At 34.5% G+C, this 22,730-nt stretch overlaps 1 protein-coding gene and 1 pseudogene across 1 annotated transcript; both read left to right on the forward strand.

Moving 5' to 3' along the window:
* The first annotated feature begins 2,288 nt into the window (after positions 1-2,288).
* Positions 2,289-4,513, forward strand: LOC147402229 (calmodulin-1-like). The gene is made up of 4 exons (XM_086443808.1): positions 2,289-2,486; positions 2,707-2,864; positions 4,018-4,098; positions 4,203-4,513. Exons 1-4 carry the CDS (start codon positions 2,411-2,413, stop codon positions 4,335-4,337), a joined length of 450 nt encoding a protein of 149 aa, XP_086299934.1. The 5' UTR covers positions 2,289-2,410; the 3' UTR covers positions 4,338-4,513.
* An 11,949-nt stretch (positions 4,514-16,462) lies between these two features.
* Positions 16,463-20,660, forward strand: LOC147402230 (calcium-transporting ATPase 12, plasma membrane-type pseudogene; annotated as a pseudogene).
* The last annotated feature ends 2,070 nt before the right edge of the window (positions 20,661-22,730 follow it).

Here is a 22,730-nt window from a genome sequence, read left to right on the forward strand (position 1 = left end):
ACGCGACAACGCTTAAGAAGTCAACAAGCCGCGTGATGAGAGAGAAACCGCGTTACCATATACTCGAATCCCGTACCAACCGTACAAAACGTTTATGTGGGTTCCACGTCATCAAAGAAATTCCATGTTAGTAGTGATCCTATGATGCTGCCACGATGATTCAATATATACGTTTGCCACGTGGTGATTTTTAGTGGATTTTCTTACGTACAAAGAGGATACAGTAATCAAATAACACGTGTCACACTCCTTATCATACATTCATCAATTACGATACAAATGTCTGAGGAATCAAACTTGTTTTTATTCTAATTTATCACATTATTTTCAACTATCCAAAAGAATAGGTGAAGCTTATGGAATATAAAATTAAATAAATATTAAATTTTATCTTAGTTGTATTTCTATATATTTTAATAAATAATTAAAAAATATATATCATAAAATAGAGATTGCACGACATTTTCAAGGTGTCAATTTTTAAAATAAGACCGACAAGTTTACAACCATTTTCTGACTCAGATTTAAAAAATATATATATATGAGCTTTGTTCTTAATTGATGAATCTTTTAAAGTTGATCTCACGTGATTTGGTAAATTATTAAATTGTCCAAAATGTCCATGAAAGATCGAAGGTGACCGTGTTGTAAATTACACAAATCTAATACAGTAAATTCAGGCTCGTAATCCACCTTCATCCACTTCCCTATTAGGAAAAAAAGACACACATGCACACAAAAAAAAAAAAAAAAAAAAATGATGAATGCACGCAATAAATCATAAGCAGTCTAATGTGTAAGTGGTTGATGTGGTAAGGGCACAGAACGTAGATCTTTTCCCTTGTGTATCTCAAAGAAAAAGATCTATGATTATGTGCCTTTGTCATGTGCATTGATAATTACTCAAAAAATTATTATAGGATTGTTAATGGATTGATTTTGATTTAAACGTGATTTTAAAATTCGTTCAATACTGAGATGTATTGCTCGAGCTAACTCGATATCAGAACTGAACGAGAACAACTCATAAGTCACTTTTTTTTATCGAGATTTAATACATCACATTCAATTTTTTGATTTTTTTGAACGAGACGCGAAACCAAATTTTAAAACCATGGATTTAAATGATAATATAATTATTGCTTGACTTGGTATATAGATGAAGCTTTTTTATTTTAAATTAAAACAATAATCCTTGAATTAGATTTGATAGGTACATAATTTCTATTTTAGTAGATCTATACAAGATATTATTATCGTGTATCTTGTATATTGATCACTTACTTGATTTGTTATTTTCATACACAAAGGTGATGAACCCAGATCTTTGATATTATTATCGCTTATAGACTTTACCAACTTACCAAATTGGTACCTTCAAGTACTCCTCTATTGTATTAAAAATGTCGTAAATATTATTTATGTTTCAATTGCGGTCAAACTTGAATAAAAATGGATCCATAATAATACACTATTAGATCATTTTTTTTTTTATCGATCTTATTCTTCTTCTGATGTTGAACTCTAATACTACAATAATGACGATCAAGGTTCCGTGCATAGTGGTTAATCTAGTATACGTTAATAAATTAAGTTTATTTAATCTTCAACGATTAAATTCTCAATTAAAAAAAATATTTAAATTGAAAATCTATAAATAAAAAAAAAAATGCCATTCAAGTAATTTTGATGAAAATACCAAGTCTATGCACTTTAAATACCCTTCCTTTGTCCAAGCAAGTGAGCATACTCCACAGCTTTGAAACTTTGACTCTTGAAAATTGGTGCACATCTCCCTATATCTTCTCCTTCCTCTCTTTGAATGGTTTTGTCTCCAAAACATCCGACCATACAGCTGTCTCATCAACAAAAAACTAATTATCAATCAATAAATAAATAAAGTCCAAAATAAAAAATAGGGAAACCTTTGATATTGTTCACTACTACATCTGATTGGTGATCATGTCTTGGTTCTCTACCATGAGAGCATATGTTAGTGAGTCCAAAGAGAGTTTTATTTGGCAGTATTTGGTGTGATCATATGTGGATCAGGTCTTAGTGATCAACCCCAAAGATCCTCTAAACAAAATATAAAATAAAAGAAAGGTCGTGGTCTTGTCGACTAAGTTGTTGAGCCAAGACCACAACATCATGGCCATTGAATAATACTTTTAAGAAAAACTAAATAAAAAATTCTTAAAGTGTATTTGACTCTTATATTTGTCCTTAATTATAATACAAGAAATTCTTACTAACTCCCAAGAAGAACTCTACATAAAGACCAATGAAGGTTGAGTTACCCTTATCATTCCAAGGTTCCTTCTCTCCTCTTTATTGAGAACTTCTCTCTATCTTTCTCTTTGTTTTCCTGCAAATTTCTTTGTTTCTTTGTTTCAAAATCAAACAGAAGATGACAGATATCTTGAATGAAGAACAAATTGCTGAGTTTCAGGAAGCTTTTTGTCTGTTTGACAAAGATGGAGATGGTGTGTTCTGTTATACTCTTATGTTAATTATCTTTCTTTGTTTCTTATTTTTATTTCTTTTCTTATATGGGTCTGTGGAGTTTTTGAAGATTCTACTTCAAGAGTTATAATTTGTTTGTTTTTATTTCTTCCTTTTGATGCCCCTCTCTTTTTAGTAAAATATTTTTTAGTTTTTTCTTATTTTTAAATTATTGATTAATTGGGTTTTGATCTGGTATAGGTTGCATTACAATTGAAGAGTTAGCTACAGTGATCAGATCACTGGATCAAAATCCAACAGAGGAAGAACTCCAAGACATGATAACTGAAGTTGATGTGGATGGGAATGGGACTATAGAATTTGGGGAGTTCTTGAATCTCATGGCAAGAAAAATGAAGGTGAGATAATGAAACAATTTTTTTAAAAGGGAAAAGTACCAAAACAGTCATGTATGAGATCAAAATGACTAGATCAGCATGTTTTTAAAAATATTTGTCAAAAGAGCCACGCACCCATTTTGGTATTCAGTTATTTTTACCAAGACAGATATCTGGTATGGTGTCACATTTGTGATTTTACCATTTTTTTAGCCTTCTTGTGAACCTCAAATAAAAGACCATGTGTCTTTTTTAACAAAATTATGGAAAAGTCTAAACTATATTTAGGCTTTCTTTCATGTTGAAAATAAGGATATAAAGGTGAATTCAGCTAAATTGGTAGTTTTCTTTTCTTTCTTTTTTTTAAAAGAAAACTTATTTGTTTGAATTTGAAAAGAAGGGTATAAGGGTAAACTCAAGTTAAAAATAAATGTTTATGAAAATAGATATATTACTCACAAAATACTCGACCATTTAGGTATGCCTCACCACTAAGTACTTTTCCTTCAAGACGTTTATGAATTCTAAATCAAATCTTTAATAATTATGGTTTTAAATCTCATCAAGACTACTTGTCCGATATGTCTCAGTAACATCCACCAACAAGACGGATAGACTAGTCAAACATGTTGGAGGAGATTTAAAATCACAGCTCATTTTTTATCATTGTTGAACAAGACAATTCAAACGTATTGAAAATCTCGTCCGAGACAACTCAGTCACATTCATAGACAAGACAAGACGTCAAAACACGTTTTAAAACCATGCAATAACTGCTATTAATCATGTCTTACCCAAAATATTGAGATCGGCAAAATAAGTCCCAGTGACACATTTTTTGTCAAGAAAATGAAATTCTATTAAATGGGACGTTTATATCTAATCAAGTAATCTTAATGAGATCATAATTTGATATATAAATTACATATCTTATTAAAATATATGCCATAATTCACGATACGATGTATTCATATACACCTTATTACAATAAATTCTACCTTTAATGCTTTTATATATCAAGTTTTAATTATCATCATCAATGTCTTATCTCGAATATTAAGATCCATATAATGCATTTTTTTATTTATAAAACTTTGTTAAAAATTATCATCTTTAACCCAAATAATCATATTAGAGATGGTGGTAAGTCTTAATCTGTTTGTTTTTCTTGTAGGAGACCGATGCCGAAGAGGAACTAAAAGAAGCTTTCAAAGTATTCGACAAGGATCAAAATGGTTACATATCAGCTACCGAGGTGAATTTACAGAAAATCATTTTCATTAAACCAATTAATCATTCTTATTCTGCCATTTTATTGATGATTTGATTTTTTTTATATTATAATTTGTATGTTTGTAGCTGAGGCATGTGATGATCAATCTAGGAGAGAAATTAACGGACGAAGAGGTGGAACAGATGATTCGAGAGGCCGACTTAGATGGTGACGGCCAAGTTAACTATGAGGAATTTGTTAGGATGATGATGGCTGTTTGATTGATAATTCGATAAAAACGGATGGAAGAAACAAGGCTTATTAATTAATTTAATTTGTTTTCTTATTTCTAGGAATCAATTATTGTATTTGTTGTTGGAGGTGATTAAAATCAGAGTACCCACTCTCCTTGTTATTTTTATTTACATTCCCATAATCATAACTTGATTTCCATCTTTCTACTCCTTTTCTTCCTCATGTAATATGAATTAAGTAACATATTTCAATAAACAAAAAGCCTTTATCATAAAGGAAAAGAAAAAGGAAGGTAGGGAAATATTTGTTTCTTTTTTCTTGGCATTTCTAGATTAAAAAAGTGCAACTTTTTTTTTTATATCTAGAAATCCAAACTCATATTATGATTTCTCAAGGGAATTTGCGAGTATGCATGCAAATTTGCAATCATTTGTGGTTGACAAAGAGCAATCAAGCACCCGAACCCACAAAGAGTAGGTTAAGAGTTTGAAACCACACGAAACAATAAATTCTTTAGGGCCACCCTCCAGGGTTAGGCTTGACTCAATTTATTGCACATAAGACTTTTCGAGAGGGAGGTGCGTGCAACCGTGGAACCAGTGTTACCAGAAGGTGGGGATATGCACGATAACTACACACACACCAACCCAACCCCCCACACACAAAAAAGAAAAAAGCCCCCCACGCCACCCCCACACACGCATCCGGACAAAAAATTTAAAAAAAAAAAAAAAAAAAAACTACCTTTTTTCAATGGCTACTTTTGCCTTAAAAAGTCTGTTTTAATTTGGTATGGATTTTATTAAATATTTTTCATTATGACTAACTAGAATAAAAAACCCTCTATTCTAAGGAAAAAAAATAATACATTATAGTCATTTTTTCAAGTCAAAAGATATTTTGCATGTGGCAAGTATGACCAATAAAGAAAAAAAATGAAAACCAATCCTTTGTTCATGGACAAGGGTGGACCTGACCCTTTATAATAGTGGTTCTTATGAATCACGGTTAGGGGACCCACCTAAGGGAAGGCAAAAGAGAAATTGCATATCAATCTGATCTGATCATATCAGATTATTAGTTATTATTATTATTATTTATTGATAAATCTATTTTTTTTTTTAATGAGATTTGTACATCGGTGTCGTCACCCATAGACTTTTTTTTTTCTTTTGAACAAGATGATTCTTGTTGTAGTGGCGGCCTAGTTTGATTCTTCAGGCTTTGCTTGACCCAAGCAACCAACCTTATCCAACAAGACTAATCCTCGGACAACACGCACCATCCCACCATGTCACGTAAAGCCAAATAAGTAGCCACCTTTTCAGTGGAGGGGCATGTAGAGATTCAAAGTCACGATCAGTGGAGCACACCTAGTTGCTTCTTACCATCTCAACTAACCCTTGGTGAATATCACTCATAGACTTTACCAACTAAGTTAATTGGCATCTTCATTCGATCATGCTGTTGTATCTAGGCATCTCAATATTAATGGGATCTATGACCGATCTTAGTGAAGTTTGCTTTTAAAGACGCATTTACACTCTAAAAAGTTCTTAGCAAGGTCACCAGGAACTAATTCTCATGTACCATTTTGGTGAAGAGCTTAAAACTCAACTGATTTTGGCTCAAAAGGAATCTCAATTAACGCTAAGAAGTATTTCGATGTGTCTTTTTTGGTGTGGTGATATACTTCGTTACATTGAAAAGTTGTATGATTGGGATCAATTTGAGCAATTCATTTTAAAAAATTACTTTTAAAAAATTAAGAATCTTAATTTTTTTTTAAACAAAAAAAAATTATTTTCTATTTTCTAAAAGTTACTTTCTCTTGAAAGGGCTAACTACTTTCTACTTTTTCTCCAAAAGGACTCTAGAATTTAATTAAAAAGTTGAAGCGAAGTTAAATAAGTTTATGTCATAATCACCATTTCCTAAGATGTCAGTGAGTTTGAGTATCATATTATTAAATTGAGCACAGAAAAAATAAACATGTTGATATAGATTAGTGGAAAGATTAGAAAAAATAAAATTAAAATGTTAAGCATATAAGAAAATACATGAGTAGCTAAAAGTTTCATACGAAGCTATCAAAAGTGAAATATTTACAAATATTATATACCATAGCAAGGCAAGGTTAAAGGAGGTGTCAGCCGATTTATTCCTAGATCTAATTCATAAGTTCATTGAATTAGTGTCATGTACGATAAGGAATTCCAACACAACGTATGTGTACATCTGTTTTTCCTCGAGTTTCGTTGACGTTAAAAATTTGAAAATTTACAAAACAAATCAGAAATAATTAGTCAGTAATTAAAATTTTAAAAAGTTTGATTTTCTTATGGAACATATACATATCAACATTCATGGACGATAGAATATAAAAAAAATAAATCGAATGGGATGATTAGGGTATATTCAATAAAGGTCTATTATTTCTCTAATTAAAAGAAAATTTAAAATTGTAGATCCTTTAAAAACCAGAAGACCCAAAACAATGTGACGTTTTCGGAGTCCCGGCCCAATTATTAAATGGGACAGGCCTTGAATAGTTTTTAGGCTGATTAAAATCAAAATCAGTCAACTGGGCCGAGTTATAAAAAAATTGTCTGAGATGTGAATGGTGATTCACAGGGGATATATCGGTCGGTGCCCCTGAGTTATTTCGGACTCGAACAACTATTAAAACCATGTGCTCACCACATTTCATTCTAACATCTCAAGGTTGAAGATGAACATATTATTGGGCTTTCTTTATCAATTTCAGGCCTATAAAGAGGCTCTTGGATCAAAGACTCTTATGCTCTGTGCATTACTTATTTGCTCGGCCCATTAATTTGCTAAGCAAGTTATCCTGGTCCATTACATTTTGCTAGGCTTTTGAATCCCACCCATTTTCTTGCTGGGCCTTACTCTAATCCATTATTTGCTAGGCTTTTATCTTGGACTGCATCTTCGCTCGAAAAAAAACCTGATTTATTTTCTGGTTCTATTTGAATTGAACTAATATTCATTAAATTTCAGATCAAACTTAGGGCTCTCAACGAAGCGGGGACGGACCATAGTTAGCGATTAAGTGTAAAAGAAGAAAATTCATTATAAAATTAATTCATGTACGATTCGGAGTATAAAATCAACAATTCGTTTAAAATTCAGCCAAAGAGTGCAATTGAAACTTTATGAAGTTCTACAAACCAAAAATACTTGGATATACTTCTATAGATTTTTGTTCGATATTTTAACTTTTTGTATACTAAACTAATATATAATAAATTTGAAATTAAAACAATTTGAAAGTTTTCTATAAGCTAATTGCATTATTGACTCTCTTACTTAATTGAATAAGATTTTCCACCAAGACTCCTTTCTAGAAATACTAGGTGGAGGAGAAGGAACAAAGAAATAAAAAAAAGAGAGTAAACAACCAAAATGTTGATTGATAACCTTGGGCTTAGATAAAAAAGATTTGAATGATGGGGGTCTTTGAACTTACAAACGACTAGGGGGATCCGAAGAGCTAGGGCTTGAGCCAAGGCATATGGGTCCCTCCCCCGGACGTGTGCAATGCCTGCACATCACATGTACCGGGTAAGTGAGGGTGCGCCCTGACGGGTGGCCTCGAGGAAATATTGCTCATATTGGGTATTGAACTCACAACATATGGACTCTCACCGCTTATTGGATCCAAAATTGCCATTGAGCCACTCCCTCGGGGTTGACTTAGATAATTAGTAATTGTTAAATAGCGAGAAACCGTGAAACATGGGGAAAGAATAATGAACAAAAGACCATGGAAATTGAGATAGAAAGAAAAGTATATATTATAAAAGGAGCTCGTGTGTTTTTATTAGGGGTGAAGTTTGGTTCGGCTTGATTTGGTTTGAGGTCAAATTGGAATCGAACCAAAATAGGTCGGTTCCACTAAATAAGAACTAGAACCGAACCAAATTCCATTGTAACCAAACCAAAATAAAGTCAGTACGGTTCTATGGATTGCCAATGTTTTATAAATTGTAAGTAACATTTTTTAATGAAAAAAATAAATATATAATAAACATAAAATCTCATACAACAAATCATTAATCTATCTATAAAAATTCATTAATTTATCCATAGAAGATCATTAATCTATATCCTAACACCTAAAATAATTCATAATAATTATAATATACATATATATTTAGTTTGGTTCTCAGTTTGGTTTGGTTTTCGGTTCTACACAAGCTTGATCCGAGAACCAAACCAAATTGATCGGTTTTCCATTTTCGTAACCTTGAACCGAACTGCGTCTTATTCCAAACCGAACCAAACCACCCCAAAGCTATCAGTTTGGTTTGGTTCTCGGTTTGAACCGGAACCAAGTTGCACCCCTAATTTTTATCCCTCTTTAGCAATAAAGTCTTGTTTTTTTCTTTATTAAAAAATGAATAAATCGTGAATAATTTGGAAAACTTCAAAAAATCGTGAATTCTTCTAAGGAGTACAATGATAGTTTTAATCAATTTTTGTATTATTTGGTAAATTAGAATATAATTCGTGATCAATTCGAGGAACTGCTCACTATGGACCCAATCATAAGTGGGCTAATGATGATCAGGCCTCAAATCTTAACCCAAGCCCACACATCTAATAAGCAAGGTGAGCCCAGTCTACCTCTAATCCGGACTGCATATACCTGGTCAATACTACCATCCAGACCTCATTTTCTATAATAATTTCTTTTTTTAATGTTTTTTAATTGCGTTGTCACCCATCTTAATCTTCTAATTTGACTATAAATAAGTTTTTTTTTATTTTTATTTTTTATTTGGTTGAAAGATACTAGATTTAATAAGGAAATTGAATCTTCAAAATTAATTATAAAAATCAATGATAAACAGTTAACTAAAAAACATTCAAACCTAACAACAAATAATTTATTTTCGTGACGAAATTGAATCGAAATAACAAAAGCGAACAAATTATAAAACGAATTCTCTCTGTACCCTTACAAGCTAGTTTAGATTTAGAAAAACAACTCATGAACCCACATTTGAACCTGAGTGCTCGAGTCCACGAACCAGATAACATAGGTCGTACAATCCATGGGAACTCATGAATATAAGAAATGTACCTACTTCTTTGAATATGGGGGTTGAGGTTTCTTCAAGTAACCAACCAACCACATCATTGGTCCAATCCATGTGTTTAGAAACTAATTGGTCTGTGTTGACTTAGTCAAAGTAGCATCCCACAAGTTTGGAGAAGACGTGAAGTAAAGAAATGTGATTATTTATGTTTTTTGAGATGTCCCGTACTTTTAAAGCTGATGATGGCATATTTCTTGACGTTGGTCTTCTTTTATAGATCAATTAAAACTGAACTCAATATCTTTTTTAACCAAAAACCCATACTTAATTTTATTACTATGTGGTAAATTATTTTTAATATATTTAACCTCAACTTCGATTCATCGTCTTCAATCTCATTTTAATCCATTGTTGAAAATTATGAGAGTTTTATGAAGAGTCGTGATTTCCAAACTCAATTTTTTTTCCCTCAATTTGTACTCAACTGACATGGCGATCCATAGATTGTTTTCTTCAGGATACACAAGGAAAAAGATCTATTGTTCTGTACCCTTGCCTTGCCAGCCGAGTATAGATCAAGTGAAAAAATTGAGTCCGAAAATCATTCACCTTTTATGGAAGATCCATCGAATACATGATTATAAATCTCGTCCGAGACCAAGATGACTCCTCCGATATGTCTCGATCAGTATCGCTCACCAAACAGACCGGGTAGACAAGTCAAATGTATCCGATAGGATTTAAATCCACAATTCATTTTTCTCATTGTTAAATGAGACAACTCAAATGTATCGGAAAACTCATTTGAGATAACTCAGTCTCGTTCATGGACTAGATGAGACCTACAAACAAGTTTTAAAACCCCATGGAAGAATAACAAAACTAAAATGGTACTCAAATGTGTATTTTTTCGCCTCCAATTCCTTGCAAGCAAGCATGGAGCCGAACCCCCAACGTGTGTTATGATCCCAATGAGAACACCTGCCCGTATTTTACCTATTTCGGCTTTTAAATTATTCGAAGTATATGTTCAGATAGGTCAAATAAATACAGACAATGTTGTCTATCAAACAAACAAAAGGTGAACAAATTTTAATAGGCCGGTGACCCCAGAATGAATGTGTCCCTACTTGGGGTGGCAAAATGAATATCCTCCCCTTAGTAGGTGTTAAGGTAAAAACCATCTTAACACCTTAAGATTGCCTTTTTTTTTCTTTCCTTTAAATTGTGGTGAGATTTACAAATCACATTATGATGTTCAAGTCAATTTATTTTCAATAAAATTTTACTTTTGAATATTAAATAATATTTACGTGTAAACTTGACTTCTTTAATAAGAATATTTCTTGGATAACATTGCCGTGGCTAATAGTTTGTAATGTGTCCGGCAACCATCATACTTGTAACGTCTTTTTTTTCGCTAAGTGATTAGTGGTTAATGAAGGTGAAATTGGGTTCAACGAGATTTGAACCTAGGTCATGGGATCAACTCTCCTCGAGCTTTTTTACCACTTAGCTAAGTAGCACCTTCATCATACCTATTATTTCATGTTCAACAATCAAGCAATAATGTTAATCAATTTTTGACGTTCATGTCAAGAGATTATGCTTCGACAATTGTTCTAGGTACATTCATAATGTCAAGAAACTGAACAGAAAACAAAACACCCAGACAATATTTGTTGTAAAATTGCCACCCTTAACTCTTCCACAATTAAGCAGTAACATTATCTTTTATCTGAGTTTGTCAACGAAACCTAGTGAGTAGTGAGTTGTGGTGTTGGATTGCGGATGTGATATTCCATTTGAGCAAAATGACTCTTAGTAAGTCTTAAAATGTTACTATGTTAGTAAGGAAGGTGATTCACGAGGTGGAATATGTAAAGTGTCAAATCCTATTTGATGAGTACAATAATAAACGATAATATCACATCGATTGAGTCAAATCAACTTTCTCATTCACGCAATTTCTTTCTCATAAATAAAAATAAATGAAATTACTTAGACAAATCTTATTTGTAGATAATCTCAGACTAATCAAACAAATATTAAATAATACGTAATCAATCGAATACCACTTGAAAACAACTCTTTTGTTCATAAATGAAATGTTTCAGAAAATTCTTACTCCTATTGAACCATTCATATCTATACGCATCAAGATCCCAAGTGAACCTCTTAGTTCGAGAAGTAAGGAATATTTTATCATTGTGATTGACGATGAGAGCATTATAAACATTTTTCATTAGTCCATAATTGAAGATACAATTTTCATTTGTATAAAGCCATGTCATCATCAGTTTGAAATTGTGTGGGGCCATGTATTATCAATGCTTCTTTATTTAAAGAGTTGTGATAATCAATTGATTTACTCTATTGATTTACCTGACATGACAGGCTCAAGAATTGTAAATTTGCTCTCCTCGGGAAACAAAACTATACATTTTTATGGGGAACTGCAATTTTGTATTCTGAGGAGAGTAGATCTATGATTTCCAAGCATGTCACATAAGGTAAGTCAGGTAAGTCGATTGACGGCCCTTGGCCGTTTAAATTTTTTATATTCCCCAATTCATTGGCTTAGAACGATCAAATTTCTCTCATCCTCCATTAACTTGATAGTTTCGATCCGTCGAAAACAAATATTTGATGCTTTGATTGTCAAATTTTATGAAATTCAAAAATATAAGCTTTTTTCACATTGAGAATGCTGAAGTGACCCTATCAATATTATACGTCAAATCGCACATCAATGGTTTAGAACTATCAAATTTCTCTCATCCTCCATTAATTTGACGATTTCAATTCATTGATAATAAAATTTTGACATCTTGGTCTATCAAATTTTATGAAATTTGACGGTCGAAAATCGTTAAATATAGGTTTTTTCACATTGTGGATGCTGAAGTGATCTTCTCTAATATTATACCTCATATCGCACATTGTGACGTGAAAGTGTGTAAGAACCATAGAAGTTTTTCATCGAGATACAAGTCAAAAAGCACCTATGATTCCTACCCACTTCCACGTCAGGATGTGATATAAGGTACATTCGCAGGTCACTCCAGCATGACTTTTTAAAATGTGCCCCCTTTTATAATAGTTGAGCTGACTGTACGCGGTAAATGATACTCAGTTGACATGGTAAGGGCACAGAACCACTGATCTTTTTTCTCGGGATACACAGGGAAAAAGATTTACAATTTTACACCTTACCACATCAGCCACGTATGTTTCCCGTGTGTATTCATCATTGTTCTTGTGCTGCTGTGACCAACCGACTTTTCTACAGAAAAAATTTTATTTTAGACTTCTGGGATGTACGACGCGTCATATTCTTTGAAAAAAGAAAAAAGGGTTCTCACGGAAGTTACTTGGAAATTAATGGGAAGATTCACCTTTTTTTTTTTTTTTCCACCAAAAAGTCATCCGTCATGTCTGAAGCAACCTATCTGTAATTTAAATATATTTTATGAGTCCCTACAAAAGTTTTATATACACATACGCATATATTATTATATGATAGAATTCTAAAAATCAAAATTTGAAAGAAATATATATATTTTTTTTCAAAGAATCCAATCGGTTTCTTATATGATCAAGTTCATAGTAATCCAACAATTCTCGAAGGTCATGTTTATCCTTCTTGAGACCTTTCCACATTATCGTCAAACTTTACTATAGTAGAACATTTTCTTTCATTTCAAGAGAAAGATAATATTCCTTCAAATCCCTCTAATAAAATAGTCGTGATTCCCCTCTGACACACACTCGAGATATGGCATGGGTTAGAACCATAGATTTTTTTATTAACAAAATACATAATTGTACATCCTCATAAATATGTGTTGTTGTGTATCCCAAGAAAAATAATATATGATTCTATCACATGCCATGTTAGGAGTGTCGGGTGGGGGGGGGGGGGGGTGGATTTCTTACATCAAAAAACACCCATTATCATTACTAAGAAGTTTAAAAACTTCTCCAAACATAGTTAAAAGTATAGATTGGAAATGTGTATGTTAAACATAGATATAAGGAAAATAATGGCCCTCATAAACACAAGTGATTGTAAGGTAAATAAAATTGAAAGGCCATCCACATACTACTATTCTTAATAAACTACATCAACAATGAATCACTTGAATAAGTTTTTTTTTTTTTAAAAGAAAAATTTTGAAAAATCAAAGATTAGAAAAATGTAATAAGAAAGATTTAATATTTAATTTTAATTAAAAAATGGATAATGCTGAAATAACATTAAAATGTACATCGTGAGGGACATTTCTGACGTGGATGTGTGTCAGAATCATAGATGTTTTTTATCAAGTATTTTAATGTTACTCCAGTACATCTCTTAAAAAAATAGAATAATACTGAAGTGACTTCAAGCTGGAATCTCATATCGCACATCTTGACGTGAAAATGTATGAGAATCATATATGAGTGAAAAAGCATATATGATTCCCATACACTTTCACGTCAAGATGTGCGATACAAGATTCCAACTTAAGGTCACTCCAACACTATTCTAAAAAAATATTTTGATATTGTCTAATTTGAGAAGATCCATTAAGAAGAAGACAGAGTTGTGTAGGTATAACCTAATTTCATATCTTCCTGATGTGGAGGTGGGTACTGAATCATCAATCCTTTTACTTTAATAATGTAAGGTCTATCTTTGCGGTTTTACTTCAATAATGCAACCACTTTTTAGGTGGGAAATGATCTTTAAAGAGAAGTTTAGGTGAGTCTTGTTTAAGTGGCATTTTGTACTTGTTTCACACTCCAAAAATTCTGATGTAGAGATGCGTACATAACTGTAGATGGATTTTACTCGTATCATGAGTAAACACATCTATAGTTATGTGCACATCGCACGTCAGACTTGGGAGAATCACACTAATACATTGTGTCATTTCAGCATTTCCCTTTTTCTTTTTGGGATACCTCCTTTGGAGACACTACTTTAGGTTTCGAGAGACTTTAGGTCCGTCCCATAAAATGTCAAAAATACTTTTATAGATTAATTGTTTACAAATATTTCCACCGACTTGTTCTCACAAATCATCAATCACCAATCACCAATCAATCTAGCAAATATGCAACACAACATTATTATAGACTAATGCTAACTTCAATCTCTAACATAGAAAACCCTGATTTTTCTCCCAAAATACATCATCTTCAAGACTTTAATATAAAAAAAAAATCCATTCAGCCTCATCTTTCAATTTATTTATGTAAAAAGAAGAAAAAAAAAAAATTCATTTATTTTTCTACCCCTATAATCCTCTTGTTTTCTACCTCCACAAAAATTCTATCTTGTAGAATATTAAGGTTGATGATGACTGGTTTAGAAGAAGGAAAAGAGGGATTTTTTCTTTAATAGGGTATTTATGTCATTTTCTATTAATATATAGCAGAAGACTGAGTTAAGGAAAGCATGACATCGGTTTTGAAACAACGAGAGGGTGAAAGGCACAACGAAAACAGGAAGCAAATTTACGCCTTGAGTGATGGGTCAAAAGAATAATGCTAGAGTAACCTCGAAAGTATCCTCTTTCAAGTCAAGGTGTGCAAAATGAGGTTCAATCTTGAGGTCACTAAAATCTCGAGGAAAAGAATTCTATGGTTTGCACAATGTTGATTGCAATGTCAAAGGAAGTCAGCTTAGAACAACTCTTTTTAGTCAATTTAGGCCAAATAAATTCGAATGAATTTTGTATGAGACCAAAGGAAAAAAAAAATTGTTATTTTAAAATTTTCTTTTACATATTTTTAATTTTTTAATTAATATAAATCAATCCAACCATAGTGTTGGACTTACCATGAATTTCGGTTGAATCAATGTTTTGTTTCTAAAACATTGGGCGAAACAATTACAATGGGATCTATCAATTTTAGATTCAATCATTTATATTTGATAATAGTACATAGGAAAAAACTTTGAACATGCCATCTCACTTCAAAATTTTGAAGAAACTCTCTCTATTGGATTACAAGTGGCATTTCTAAGGAGGTATTCTAAATATTCATAAAAATGTAGCGACACAAAACAAATACAAAGTATCACGTGCCTTATTCTCCAAGAGTATCCCTTTAAAATTGGAAAAAACTTTGAAGGGGGCAGGCCGCTTCAAAATTTTGAAAGAACCCTCTCCATTGCATCACACGGGGCATTTCCAAGGAGGTATTTCAAATTTTGACAGAAATGTAAGGATGTGAAATAAATTCAAAATGTCACATATCTTGTAACGATGAGGGTTCCTTCAAAATTTTGAAACACTTGGAAGTATATATAGCTGATTTCTATCAAAATAATAATAATAAATACATAGCTCATTAAATGCCTCTTGTTCTTCTATGTTTCATTTTTCAACATGTTTTTATGATTTTTTTTTTTTTTAGAAAATATTATTTATTATTTTAAGAATTGATATTTTGTATCTAAGTATCTCTCAAACTATTTTCATATATTTATGGCAACAGAAAACCAGGACATCGCCAGCAAATAAGGTGCCGGAACATTCTTGTCCAGCTTAGACGGACTTAGTTAAAATCCACCATTCTTCTCAAGCTTATTATAGAATCAGTCCACCGATTACCTTGCACACTACGTCAATTGTAGTTGGATATTAGAAAAGTCCAACGTACAACATATCTTGTGCCCCATAGGCAAAAAAAAACTGTATTTGATACAGAAGAAAATTTAAAAGTATAAAAGCCTTGGACCCACAATAATCTAGACACCTGGCAATTTTTTTATTGGACAGTCCAGCAAACATGGCCCCAGTAAAACAGCAAAAGCTTTTGGAAAATTTAAAAGTATAAAAGCCTTGGACCCACAATAATCTAGACACGTGGCAATTTTTTTATTGGACAGTCCAGCAAACATGGCCCCAGTAAAACAGCAAAAGCTTTTGGAAAATGCTGGAATGACACAAATGAGGTGAGAAAAATGATGTGGTGGCGTGCACATAACCATAAATGCTTTTTACTTGTATCTTACGGAAAAGCATATACGGTGATGTGTGAGCCACCACTGCTTATTCTCACCCTTGTGTCACCCCAGCATGACTCAAAGCTTTTAGGCTTCACTGTCAATCTTCTTCCCACATTATAAGAAGCATGGACACGGCAGACCATTTTGACAACAAGAGCTTCATTTTGTTGACTGAATCAGGCTGTACACAACAACAATTGCTTTGGTTTCTTATCGTCGCTTTGTTTTTACAGTCAATAAACACCCATCACAATGCAAAGCTCTAAACTCCATCAAAACCATCCACAACATCGTTACGATTCTGATGATTATTTCCTTAAGCCTAGGAATAAATGGCGATTAGCTTTCGCGGCCATTTATTCGTCTAGAGTTCTTGTTTCTCTAGCAAAAGAGATCATTTCCAAGAAGAAGAAGAATAACCAACAATTATTCTCCGGAATCTTAAATACTCCGTCTTACACCGCACTCGAAATACTACTTGACGATAAAAATGGTAGTGTTGATCACACATGTCTCCCTGATGTCAACAAGAAAAGCGTATATGAAATGCTTGAGGAGAAGAATTCAAACGGTCTACATCAGTTCGGAGGACTTGAAGGTGTCACAACGGCTATTGTAGGATCGATGAGCACCCTTGCCAAGTCTGCAAAGAAATGGCGATTGGCTTTCATAGCCATTTACACCACTAGAGTTCTTCTCTCTCTGACCAAGAGGAACAATCAGTTCTACACTGGAATCTTAGATATCCCATCTTACACTAATCTCGATAGAGATGACATAAATATTATCATCGATGAGGTAAGAAGTTTCCCCAAAGTCGACAAGGAAAACCTCATTGGAATAGTTAAGGAGAAGGATTTGAATCGTCTATGTCAAATAGGAGGAGTTGAAGGTGTCGCCAACGCTCTTGTTTCTGATAAGGAGAATGGAATATGTGGTGACGTTGAAGATATCTTCCGCCGACAGAATGATTTTGGTTCCAACACTTATCACAAGCCTCCTACAAAGGGCTTTTTTTATTTTGTATTGGAAGCATTCAAGGATACAACCATTATCATACTTTTGGCCTGTGCAACTCTCTCTCTTGGGTTTGGTATCAGGGAACACGGGGCAAAAGACGGATGGTACGATGGCGGGAGTATATTTGTTGCTGTTTTTATAGTGGTCTTGGTCTCTGCAGTAAGTAACTTTAGACAGTCGAAGCAATTTGATAAGCTATCGAGTGTCAGCAATAACATCCAAGTTGATGTCATAAGAAATGGTCGGCGACAAAAAATATCCATTTTCAACATTGTTGTGGGAGAAATCGTATATTTAAGTGTCGGAGATCAGATTCCGGCTGAGGGGTTGTTCTTAGATGGCCACTCTTTACAAGTGGATGAATCAAGCATGACAGGAGAGAGCGATCATGTAGAAGTTGATGGACGTAGGAATCCGTTCTTGTTCTCTGGCTCCAAGGTAGTAGATGGGTATGCTCGCATGCTTGTAACATCAGTGGGCATGAACACTACATGGGGTGAGATGATGAGTACAATAAGCAGAGATACCAACGAACAAACCCCATTGCAAGCTCGGCTCAACAAACTGACCTCATATATTGGGATAGTTGGTTTGGTTGTGGCACTACTTGTTCTCATAGTTTTGTTGGTGCGTTACTTCACTGGGAACACACAAGACGAGAATGGAAATCGGGAGTTCTATGGTGGCAAGACAGAGTTCAACGCTGTGATGAACTCGGTTCTGCGAATTTTCGCTGCTGCGATTACGATCGTGGTCGTGGCAATTCCGGAGGGATTACCATTAGCTGTCACACTAACTCTTGCTTACTCCATGAAAAAAATGATGGCTGATCAAGCTTTGGTTCGGAAACTACCAGCATGTGAGACCATGGGTTCGGCCACCACGATTTGTACCGATAAAACAGGTACCCTAACATTGAACCAGATGAAGGTGACCAAGTTTTGGCTCGGCCAACAAGAAATGAGAGACGATGATTTCTCTAAAATTGCGCCAGCCATTCTCAAATTGCTTCACCAAGGAGTCGGTCTGAACACAACAGGTAGTGTTTACAGACCGACATCAGGAAAAGAGCCCGAATTCTCGGGTAGCCCAACTGAGAAAGCCATTCTGTCTTGGGCTGTGTTCGAAATGGGAATGAATATGGAAGAACTGAAACATAATTGCTCCATTGTTCATGTCGAAACCTTTAACTCAGAGAAGAAAAGAAGCGGAATTTTGATTAGGAAGAATGAAGAGAACACAACCCATGTGCACTGGAAGGGTGCCGCTGAGATGATATTAGCTATGTGTTCACAGTATTATGAGAGTGATGGACTGATGAAAACAATGGATGAAGGTGAAAGGACAATCTTTGAAGAAATCATTAAGGGCATGGCAGCTAATAGCCTCCGCTGCATTGCTTTTGCCCATAAACAAATTCTAGAAGAAGATGGAATGACCCACGAATCGTTAAAAGAAGATGGGCTCACCTTATTAGGGCTAGTTGGTATAAAGGATCCATGTCGACCGGGTGTGAGAAGAGCTGTGGAAGCTTGCCAAGAAGCCGGAGTAAACGTCAAAATGATCACTGGAGATAATGTTTACACTGCAAAAGCCATAGCCTTTGAATGCGGGATACTTGATCCCAATCAGGAATTAAACAGTGGAGTAGTCGTGGAAGGATTCGAATTCAGAAATTACACAACGGAGGAAAGAATGCAAAAGGTGGACATAATACGTGTGATGGCGAGGTCCTCCCCTTTTGACAAGCTTTTGATGGTACAGTGTTTGAAACAAAAAGGACACGTGGTTGCGGTCACAGGAGATGGCACAAATGACGCGCCAGCACTAAAAGAGGCGGACATTGGTCTTTCGATGGGGATTCAAGGAACTGAAGTTGCGAAAGAGAGTTCAGATATCATAATCTTGGATGACAATTTCGCTTCCATGGCCACAGTTGTAAGGTGGGGGAGATGTGTTTATAACAACATTCAGAAATTCATACAGTTTCAACTCACTGTGAATGTTGCAGCTCTCGTTATAAACTTCATTGCTGCAGTTTCTGCCGGCGAAGTTCCACTGACAGCTGTCCAACTATTGTGGGTGAACCTGATCATGGACACACTCGGGGCTCTGGCTTTAGCCACGGAGCAGCCCACAAAAGAGCTCATGGAGAAGCCACCCGTTGGTCGAACCGAACCACTAATAACCAATGTAATGTGGCGGAACCTTATTGCTCAGGCTCTATATCAGATAACAGTCCTCTTGACTCTACAGTTTAAAGGTGAGACTATATTCGGTGTAAATGATAAGGTTAAGGACACATTAATCTTCAATACGTTCGTTCTTTGTCAAGTATTTAACGAGTTCAATGCAAGGAAGATGGAGAAAAAGAATGTGTTCAAGGGAATACATAAGAACACGTTGTTTCTAGGGATTGTGGGGATTACGGTTGTTCTTCAGGTGGTGATGGTGGAGTTTCTAAAGACGTTTGCAGATACAGAGAGGTTGAATTGGGTGCAATGGGGTGCGTGTATCGGAATTGCATCTGTGACTTGGCCAATTGGTTGGGCTGTCAAGTTCATTCCAGTTCCTGATAAACCAATTCTCAATCTTCTCAAGGAATGGAGCTCATGAAGTGATGACAGAAGAATCCTCAGTCTTGATATGAATTCTTTTGGGATGGAAAAATAAAAAATAAGGTAAAAGAGTGCTTCTATCATAATTCATTTGCCAGATATTTTTATATAATTGTATGTCTTCCACTACATTTTATAAGGGTTTTCTTTGTTTGGTTTATGTTCTTGACTAATGGCTTTAGTAGAATACCATTAGTGAGTGGTGTAACTTAGGTAGTCTACTTTTGTTGGAAAAAATATTTTTTTGTTTGCTTAAAATTAAGAATCGAATTAAGCATAATGAGAAAGAAAGTTAAATGTTATAAACGAAAAAGGAAGACCTAAAAAGATGAGGATTGCAGTAGTGATACATCTGAATTAATAGAAGACATGGATTTAGACAGAATTAAATGGAGGAACAGGATTCGTTTAGCCGACCACAGTTTTTGGACTTTGATGATGTCGATGATTAAACATTATGAAAAACCTGAAGTACCCAACTTTTTTGCTTAACGTGGGTATCCCCACCCTTTGGGTGAGACTAATACCACGATCACACGCACCACCCCCTCGGAAAGTCCTACGTGCAATTGGTTGAGTCGAGGGTCAACCAGACCCTGGAGGGTGGCCCCAAGGAATTCATAGCTTTGTGAAGTTTCGAACACTTGACCTACCCTTCCTGAGGAGCTTATCAAGGTTCAGCTTGCCACTAGGCCAACCCCTTGGGGTTAACCTAAAGTACCCAACTTAAAAACCTTAAAGAGTACAAATCATATGCAACAATTTTATTTTTATTTTTTATGACGGGTGTATCCGAACTTAGATCCGACTAGTTGGACCGGAAGAGTGAGAGCCAAAGGCTGGGCCAAGGCATGTGGGTCCCATCCCCCGGGCACATGCAATGCCCGCACATCACACACACTAGGTAAGTGAGGGTGCGTCCTCGCGGCTGGCCCCAAGGAATTATTGCTCATACCAAAATCTTATGTAACATAATAAACATGTGGCATCTGCACAAGTATGGTTTCCATCTGTAATGCCCGATGCCCCCGACATATCCGTATCCCCAACTCTATTTGGTGTGATTTGGCCTAGAAGTAGGCATTGGGAAACCCAGTTCTCTACCTAACCACAACTTGACCTTATCCCCAGATCCTATGCACATTGCCTAGTTATATATCAGTTGTCTTCCCTTTAATATGTGCCTCGGTGCAAGAAGGCTCGACATGTAGCTTTAGCTGAATAAAAGTCTATGGGTTAAAGTATTTCTTCAAAGAATGACCGCGTTTTTTTCTACCAGTCAAAGTTTCCCAACCAAGTTTCATTCACCTTATGCAAATTGAGGTCCTATCTTGATAGCTCGCCCATCCCACATGACAACAGACCCAATCCTAGGAAGTGATTCCATGACTAATACGAGACTCAATGAGCCAATTTACAACATTGAACAGGTTACCTATTACAAAGAGTCTTAAGTGAACGTTTTTATTATGGGTAAAAGAAATCAGTCCATATGGTTTGCTCAAATTATTCCAATATTTCAACATTTACATTCAAAGCTCTCCAAAATGCCTTAAAATTGTTAGATATAGTTCTTACAATGGTACAGTCAAGGATGCCCACAAAATGAAATCTAAGTAATAAGGAGAATGATTTCCGAAGAAAGCACATATTACTCATCATAATGCATACAAGATAAAAGACCCATACACAAATCAATAATAAACCAAAGAGTATATATGATTAACATCTCAAACAGATATACGTAATAAATCTTCTTCAAATGGCTTGCAATGACAAACAATGGTAACACACACATTCAAACACCAACAACAAATGACAATTACTTGTAAAGGTTAAATAATCTCAAGTAAGAGTGAAATTTAGAAGCTTTTGAAGATGATTAGTTTGTCAATTTAATTGGCTGGTCCCTTATTTGAAGATTGTTCTCAAATTTTTGTAACAATTCACACAAGAATACCCATTAATTTTTTTATTTTATTTTTTCTCAATTCAAGTGATTTAAAATATTCATACTAGCAATCAATCAATCTTCATAATCAAATTGTAAATCTCCCTAAACTAAATCTCTATCGATACGTGGTTTCACATCATATTTAGCAAACCTGGATTCAAAATAAAATCATAATCAGAGGATACCCATTAGTCTAAGAAGATATGGAAATCCAAAGCTCTTACATAAATTTTGTACATTTGGGCAAAATTCAGAGATGAAAAAGTTTTAAACCCAGAAATTTATTAAACTTAGAACCAATTTTTCTTACCTTAAAACCCAAATAAGGTTGAGTTTTCTGTTTAAAGAGGAAGGAGGAGAGAGTTCCCACTCTTCTTTTACAGTGATGTCAAGCTGGGTTTCCAACTATCGTTCTTCTCTCTATGCAGCGTCAACCTTCCGATTGTGCCACGTGGCTTAAACCCTTATGTCAGATCGTGTTGCAAAACTTCTTGAAACTGGTTTCCAATTCCAGGAACGTGCGGGGAAGAGAAGGAAAGCTGGTTCATCTTACTGCGGTCTTCTATGAGAGACAAATGTCAAATAACGAAAATAGCTCCGTCTTCGACCTCTTGGGTTAGAATTAGGGGTGCAACTTGGTCCGCTTCCAACCGAAAATCAAATCAAACCAATCGTTTTGGAGTGATTTGATTCGATTTGGAACAAGTTGTGATTCGGTTCCGGATTATAAAAATGGAGAACTGATTAATTTG

This window comes from Akebia trifoliata, chromosome 5, assembly GCF_017979445.1.
Source record: "Akebia trifoliata isolate Shusen 1 chromosome 5, ASM1797944v1, whole genome shotgun sequence".
NCBI lineage: Eukaryota > Viridiplantae > Streptophyta > Magnoliopsida > Ranunculales > Lardizabalaceae > Akebia > Akebia trifoliata.